The sequence below is a fragment of the Coenobita brevimanus genome, chromosome 84, assembly GCF_032717465.1.
Source record: "Coenobita brevimanus isolate Jiangsu-jjx chromosome 84, ASM3271746v2, whole genome shotgun sequence".
Taxonomy (NCBI): domain Eukaryota; kingdom Metazoa; phylum Arthropoda; class Malacostraca; order Decapoda; family Coenobitidae; genus Coenobita; species Coenobita brevimanus.
Window position 1 is genome coordinate 50,017,737 of NC_137037.1, and position 8,311 is coordinate 50,026,047.

Below are 8,311 nucleotides of genomic sequence, written 5' to 3' on the forward strand. Positions count from 1 at the left end.
CCGCCTCCTCTGCTGACCTAATTGGACATTTATCTCGGCAGGTACTTTGATCGATAACACCTCGCTATTAACACCTGTACGTACCTACTCTCGCCTGAACGGACTTGGCTTGGTACTGTTAAAAATGCACGATTCTAACCTTACCTAACCTCGTACATCTAACAGGGCCACGCAGACTAATCTTCTCTAACGTGACATAATGCTGTTAAGAATACGCCTAACTTAACTAAACCCACCGCTGCTATGAATCCTCCTCAAACTAATCTAAGCAAATCTAACATATACTAGCTTGGCATGATATGGTTAGAATGGATAACAAACTAACCTAATCTAATCTTAGCTACACTAATCCAGTACGCTAAGATTGCGTCGTAAACTATGCAAATCTAACCTAAACTAACCTAACCTAACGTAGTATAGTTTAAGATACACCACCTACTCACTAGGCTATTTAATGTCTTAGGTGTTTATAATTTTCTTGGTTGGCTGTGTGATATTATACTGATTATTAGAATGTGTGTGAAGGCTGTTAATTCAAAGCCAGAGTTGATTATTCCCAGGTAAGTCATTATACAAGTGATTTATATTTATTTCTTCGCCTCATTATTTTATCCCAGCGACTGTCAGTATTTTTCTCAGTTTATTATTTCTCATGGCGATATTTCTAGCAAGGTAAGTGAATATTTTAAGCTATGATGTTCTCTGTGTATTCAGGGGTTATTGAGATTATTATGCGTATGAGAAAATTTGGTAGACACATGTATTTTGGTCATACACTGTGTTGTCACCTAGTCCTGTCTCTCAAATGATTATTCTGTAAATCTGCGAGTAACTACTTGGCCTCAGAAGGGTGATGGCGTATTTAAGGCTTGTTTAAATCACTCCCCTTACCACTCTGTTGCAATTTGTGGCATAATCTTCTGCAGATATAATTTTGCAACATAATAAGCGGGTTGGCGAGGCTGCGCGCCATCCTTTGCCCCTCGTCCGTTTCCTCGTTGCTTCAAAAACTATTGCCTCTCCTGAAAAAGATTATTGTTCTACCGCGTCTGTTTGTCAAGTATAGAATAGTTTATTACCTGGTTAAATGGGAGAGCTAAATAATAACTCCTTGTAGCTTCAATAACAAGATGTTTTGAGTGGAATTTTGCGGGGCGAAGTTGCCTCCATGCGAACAGACAGTAAATCATTCTCGACCTTGGGCCTACAGCGAAATTCTCTTGCATCTATCATTTCGTAGTAAATTCTAGTGCTTTCGGAGTGTAGTTCTGAGAGGAGAGAGGTTTCCGAGATGATTTGGGTGATTTAGAGATGATTGAATAGAGTGGTGCACTGCGCGGCGTGTTTCCCGGCTGTTTTCCCCTCCTGCATCGAGCAAGCAGTGTGGCCGGCTGGGAGAGGGAAGTCGGGCGCTCTCTATCCCTCCTTCTCTTTCCTCCACCACAGGGTCCTCCATACCTCCATCTGCACCTCCAGTCTCTCCGCCACCATGCCACACTCCGACCACGGGCGCCTCAACATCAGAGAGCCCGACAAACGGTACTTTTTCCCTCCATTCTTCCCATCCGTTTGTTCATACTCGGCCCGGGATCAGAATATCGGCCGTTGGAAAAATCTCAGTTGAAGTCCTGTCGTTTGAATTTTGTGAGCCCGTTTTCTTCGACCGTTTTTCATTATTATTTTCTCATGTATAGTGCCTGATGATTTAATTCTGTTCTTTTTGGGAGTATTGTGTGAGGGGATGGTGTCCAGTGAGATGCGCAGAAACCGAGAAAGGACAGAAAAGCAGAGGGTTTTTTTTTCTTTCCCTTTCTTTCCGCAACCACCTTTTACAAGAAGCGGCGTCAGGCAGTAGATACAAGAACTGAAAGATAGATCGACAGATAGCATGACAGCAGCCTGAGCTTTGCAATTCGTCCGTCACGGAGAAAAGTAATTAAAAAAGGCAATCCATACGTTGAACTGCCTCTTGCAAGCTACGGCAGGAGGCGAAAGATACAAGGCCTGAAAAATAGACAGATAGCATGATAACACCCGGAACTTCTAAATCTATCTATTATGAAAAAAGAGGGGTAAATAAATAAATAAATAAATAAATAAAAGGCAGTTCCTTGTCCATACGTTTTCCTTGACCTCCCAAGTCCATAATTTTTCCTTCAGGGTCATATTGGGTCATTACGGATTTTTAGGTCAACAGTAACAAGCCACCCTTTGCTATGACAACAATCTCCCCACCTCAACTATCTCAGAAAAAGTAATTATTGCTATCCACACGCCTACCTCAACTACCTAGGGTCATTCGTTTTCCTTCGGGGTCAAGTTGGGTCATTACGAACATGTGGGTCAGGTGTAACGAGCCATCCGTTACCATGGCAACAATCTCACTACCTCATCGATCACGGAGGGGAAAAAATTATGATCTATGACCTCGACCTCCCAAATTTATCGGCTTTCTCACAGGGTCAGATTAGGTCATTACGGATTTGAGGGGTCAGCAGTAACCATGGCAACAATCTCCTTATCAATCATGGTGGGGAAAAAATTGTTATCTACACACTGACCCCCACCTGCCAAGTTCATCGGTGCAATCCAGGGTCAGACGAGGTGATTCCAGGGTTTGTGGGTCATCGATAACGAGCCCCCGTCACGCTAAGGCCATCGTGAGCGTGAAGCAACAGGGGGGACAGAGGTATTGATCAGCGTGCGGCGGGTTCTCCTGACGACGGTAGAGAGGCGGTTTAGTCTGGCCCCGGCTCCCTTTGCGATACGTCCCCCGTCCCGTTCTCTTCCACTGCCCCTTTGCCACGTGCACCCCATACACGTGTCGAGAGAGTCAAGGCCTCTACGAACACCTATCAACCACACGAGGGTCCTAAGGCAGTGATTAGGTCGTAGCTCGGAAGTGTCATGTACAGTCGCGGACACTAATCTCGATCGATAAATACAGTGAGAGTGATCAATAACTTTTGAATCCCAGTCAGGGCCTCTTTGGAACCCGGCACATTTTTCAGGATTATGTGTAAGAGTTTCATAATTATTCGACGAGGAAGTGGAGTGATAATCCTGACCGCGACTGTACCTCCCACTTCATCCCCTAACACCTGTCTCCGTGTGATTTGTCCCTCAGGAATGCCACGCTCGAGTTTTCCAAGATCGTCGCCCTAGTCCATTCTTCCCCCTCCCTCCTCCCGCCACCAGTTCGTCTTAGGAGGCTTTTCACGTCGTCTTGTCGCCTTCCTGAATTACAAAGTGCCGGCCTGTCGCTGGCTTAAGAAATATGTGATGTTCTAAAATGGCGGTGACCTAAGTAGAAGAGGAAGAAGTAGAAAAAGAAGAAAAGGGAATAGGAAAAGAAGAAGAAAGAAGAGGAAAAGGAAGAAGAAAAAAGAAGAGGAAGTACTAGAAGAAGAAGAAGAAAGAAAAGAGAAAGAAAGAGAGAAAAAGGAAGAAGGAGAGGAAGAAGAAGAAGAAGAAGAAATAGAGGAAGAAGAAAAGGGAAAACGAAAAAATCCTGTGATCTTGCCTACGTGCTTATCCACTCTGCTATGACGTCAAGAATGTAAACTGCTACTTGTTACCCTTTTTTTTCCTTACCTTTGACAAGTGGTGACATTTAAACAAGTCCCTATGGCCTCAGTTGTTTCCATTAAACACACAGTTATGCCACGACACGGAACATGAATGCTACGTGTTCCTTTTTTCCCGGTTTAAGCAACAAGTGACGCAGTCCGGCCTGCTTAGTAGAAGGGGTACGGAACTAGATGTATTTAAGGCGTGAAATTGCCATCTCCGTCTTGAATGCTTAGCTAGAACAAGAGACAAACAGTGGAACGTGGTGCTAGTCACGAAGGAGTGCTGTGGGAAGGATGCAGGGCTGTACTGTGTCCCTATTCTGGCATTGAGCTACGGGAAATAGGCATCAAAAGGACAAAAATCTCCACGTAAGGAAAGGAAATAAACCGTAAACAAAATCGCCTTCCACTGTGTTTTAAAGTTATTGTTATGCAGTGTCAGTGAACGCATTCGACCCAGCGGTAAATCGACCTAATCGTTTCCATCGAGTGTTCACCGTGACGAATCTGTGTACACATTCAACACCGCTAATCACATCGACCCATTACTACGTCCCCTTAAGCTGGTTACTATGTCGAATCAGTGTATGGATTCGACACAACTAAGCAGGGCGACTAAATTGGCTACTGTGTGGTGTTTGTGTACCCCTTCGACACAACTGAAGAAATCGACCACCACCACTACCACTACTGCCACAACCACCACTGCCACCACCACCACTGCCACCACCACCACCACTGCCACTGCCCCCCCTTAAACTGGTTACTATGCCGAGTCAGCTCACCCATTGGACACGGCTAAGCGGCAGATCAACCCACTCGTCCCCCACCAACCCGGCCCTTTCAAGATGACTTCGGAGGTGGCAGGCTGTCGCAACCCCAGCACTGAACCCGACGACAGCAACAGGAAAATGACGGTTAAAGCGTCTCATGACAGGCACAACTCCCTCCGCCACCACATCCCCACCACCACCAACACCACCACCACCACAGCATCCCAGCAGCAGCCACAGCACTACCACATTCACTACCACTACGACTGCCACGAGAAACACAGCCCCCACCACCACGTCGGCGACATCTTAGACAAGCATCATCCTCCGTCCCTCTTCGACCTCATCCCCTCCTCCTTCGCCAAGAGCGCGAAGGGCGGCACCACCAGGATAGAGTGGTCTAGGTACTCGTCTCCTGAAACTGGCGGGAATTTCAAACTAAACTGGGCCAGGTACAAGGGCACGAAGGGACTAAAAACATCGACGCCATTGAAGACTCCCGGTTCTAGCTCGAAAACGCCTAGATCCGGTGCTAGGACTCCAAGTGGCTCGAAAACTCCTAGATCTGGGGCTAAGACTCCTAGATCCGGGGCTAGGACTCCTAGATCTGGGACTAAGACTCATAAAAGTGTCTCAAAAGCTCCTGGAAGTGTCTTAGAAAAATCCAGGACTAGCTCAAAAACTGGAAGTGCTTCGAGACCCATAAGAACTGGAACGAGAAAACCGGGTACTGCTTCGAACCCCGTCAGAACCGGTTCGAAAACACCCGGAACTGATGCAAAAAGTCCAGGAGACGAGAGAAAAGCCACTGGAACCGAAAGAAAGCCCCCTGGAACTGGCAGCAAATCCCCACGAACCGCCAGAAAACCGCTTGGGGCTGGTTCAAAGCCTCCTGGATCGGGTTCAGATAAGAGGTGAGGAGACGGGTTGGGGTTTTGAGCTGGTGTTCTTGTTTTCGGGTTCCTGACGTGTGAAATTTAGGTGTAATGCTTAGAAAATAGGTAGATAGGTAAAAAGATAATAAATAGGTAGATAAATAGATAAATAAAACATGAATTACGTGATAGCAAAAAGCCCGCCAAAGGACGCCATGATGAGGCGATATTATCCCTGGCAACAATGTTAGAAAATAAACTACAAAATAAAAGAAAGATATTATAGCTTACAAAATAGAAATGCGATAGATTTTACAGGTTCAAAAAACAAATAAATAAAGAAAGAAAGAAAATAAGGGCATAATGTAGGTGGACTTGAGTTACGTGACACCAAAATCCCGCCCAACGACTCCATGATGGGGCAAGATTAACGCAGGTGGCCCTCACAGCTGGGCGTGTTGGGCGATTTCCACCATTTCCATAGTCCAAGAAATAGCCCAGGAATTACCCCATTAAGTTAAAGAAATAACCCAAAATAGCCCAATAGCTCAAGAAGTAGCCCAAGAATTAGCTCAGGAAATAACCCAAGAATTAGCCCAGAAACTAGCCCAAGAATTAGCCCAATAATTAACCCCAGAAATAGTCCAAGATATAGACCGAGAAATAGCCCAATATATAGCCCACATATTAAACAGAAAATATGTTGGCTAGCAATTAAGGGAAGACAGTGAACCATATTATCGTTGGGTTAGGAGCTTCTTAACGCATTTTCCTAAGCGATTTATGCGCATATGAAGCTGGAGGCTGGTGATCTACTGCCTGAGACCCTTAACCATCCTGATTTTGCGTATTACACCAACCCCTTCAATCCGATGGCGCTTATTTCAATTTAATCGTCCACCTCTTGACCAAAAAAAAAAATCAGATTATATTCTCCACTGGTTAGGAAGCGTACTAACACCTTTTCTTTACCGATTTATTTTTGGATAAGGCTGGTTAATATTGTTTTGTACGTTATTTATGTAGAGTATGTTGATATTAGGATGATTTAAGAACGCAGGTGAGGACGGAAAGGTGTAATAAGGAAAATAAATCGCTTAGGAAGAGGTGTAAAGGAGCTTACTCAACCGACGAGAAAAAGAAAGAGATAGATAGATAGATGGATAGAGGTAGATAGGTTTCAATAGACAGATAGATAAATAGATAGATGAATTTATGTATGTATTTACCGCGGGCTGTTGTAATATAGGTTAGGATAAATCGCCTACCGTCATGAAATAAGGTAAGCTCCCTGTCCCTCGGTGTACCACGCAGCAGTGCATGACCCCGCAAGCAGTCACGGGATTAACAAGGGGTAAATCTCCGAACCCGGGATTTTAACACCACTGCTTCTTTCACGTGTTGAATTAATCCCTAGATAGATAGATAAATAGATAGATAGACAGATAGATAGATAGATAGGTAGATAGAGATACGTATACCTGGCCCAATTAATCCCATATGTATACCTGGCTGTGGGAATGACGTAGTGAATTAACATAGACGGTAATGATAGCGTAGTCTCCATTTAAATCCTGTAAATCCTATAAATCCCCTATGCTGTATGAAGGTGATTTATTTTTTAAGGTGAGGGTAAGTTACTGTGATTTTCGTGTTATTTTTTTTTCAGATACTTCGAGTGTGCAATTGCAAGATATTGAATTTTGAAAAGTTTAATTAATATCCTAAAATATCTTCCTTTGGTATTGGTTTACTCTCTCTCTCTCTCTCTCTCTCTCTCTCTCTCTCTCTCTCTCTCTCTCTCTCTCTCTCTCTCTTTATTTATTTATGTTTTTTTTCTAGGATGGGAAAGACCGTCAAGGAGACCACTACTAGAACCTACACCAAGGAGGGAAAGGTAGGATTTATCTCTTTATTTTCTTTCATTATTGTTTTGCTCGAATCCTTGCTCTCTCACTCCTGTCACCGACCGTGGAGATTTATTTTTATTAACCTGAGGCGTAGAGAGAGAGAGAGAGAGAGAGAGAGAGAGAGAGAGAGAGAGGAAATATATGCGTGGGGGTGTAATTTTGTTGCTGTATGCTCTGGTGTGTGTGTGTGTGTGTGTGTGTTTTTCTCCCGAAGCTGTGTATGTGCCGGTCGGTAGTAAGAATCAATTCAATATGACGTCATTGCGCTAGAGAGAGAGAGAGAGAGAGAGAGAGAAGAAGAAGAAGAAGAAGAAGAAGAAGAAAATGAAGAAGAAGAAGAAGTAGTAGTAGTAGGTAGTATTAGAAGTAATAGTAGTAGTAGTAGTAGTAGTAGTAGTAGTAGTAGGTAGTATTAGAAGTAGTAGTAGTAGTAGTAGTAGTAGTAGTAGTAGTAGGTAGTATTAGAAGTAGTAGTAGTAGTAGTAGTAGTAGTAGATGAAGAAGAAGAAGAAGCATTAGTAGTAGTAGTAGTAGATCATGATGAATATGGAGAAAATGAAGAAGGTGCAAAGAAGCTCCTCTCTCCCCTCAAATGCAGTGACGGGAAGATTTATACAGTAATCGTGTAGAATTATTTATTTTTTCATTGCCCTAGATTCATTTGTGTCCGTGTTACGAGAGCGAGTGTTGATGAATTAGGTGATGTTATAGCGTGCATCCTACTCTCTCTCTCTCTCTCTCTCTCACACACACACACACACACACACACACACACACACACATTCGATAATCCATGAACTTTTTTTTCCTTTTTCTTTTTTCTTCGTCACGTATCGTTTTATCCATCTCTCGTTCTCACAAGTTCGCTATTTTTGAGATTTTATTTAAGTTTTGTCTGGATTTCTTTTACTTTCGTTATTCTCAAAGTTTTACGTCCTTTCTTTTATTAATTTTGTGGACTTTGTTTCAGTTTGTTTCATAAATCATCGCTACACATTATTTTATTTCGCCCAGTCATCCCTTCAGCTTAATTCTCTCTCTCTCTCTCTCTCTCTCTCACAATTGAACACACACCATACTTAACCATCTTCCCTCCATCTATCCTCAACCGCACCGTCCATATTGAATACACTCTGTTTCTACTCCCTGCCACGCTTTCTCCCCCTCTCCCCCCCAGTGCT

At 43.6% G+C, this 8,311-nt stretch overlaps 1 protein-coding gene across 1 annotated transcript in view; it reads left to right on the forward strand.

Annotated features, from left to right (window-relative positions):
- The first annotated feature begins 1,487 nt into the window (after positions 1-1,487).
- The window catches only part of LOC145410039 (uncharacterized), a 20,945-nt gene continuing 14,121 nt past the window's right edge, over positions 1,488-8,311 (forward strand). The window contains exons 1-3 of the mRNA XM_080280255.1: positions 1,488-1,539; positions 7,063-7,117; positions 8,308-8,311. The exon at positions 8,308-8,311 is cut by the window's right edge and continues 126 nt beyond it. Coding sequence (XP_080136381.1) covers positions 1,490-1,539; positions 7,063-7,117; positions 8,308-8,311 — 109 coding nt within the window. The 5' untranslated portion in view covers positions 1,488-1,489. The remainder of the gene's footprint in view (positions 1,540-7,062; positions 7,118-8,307) is intronic.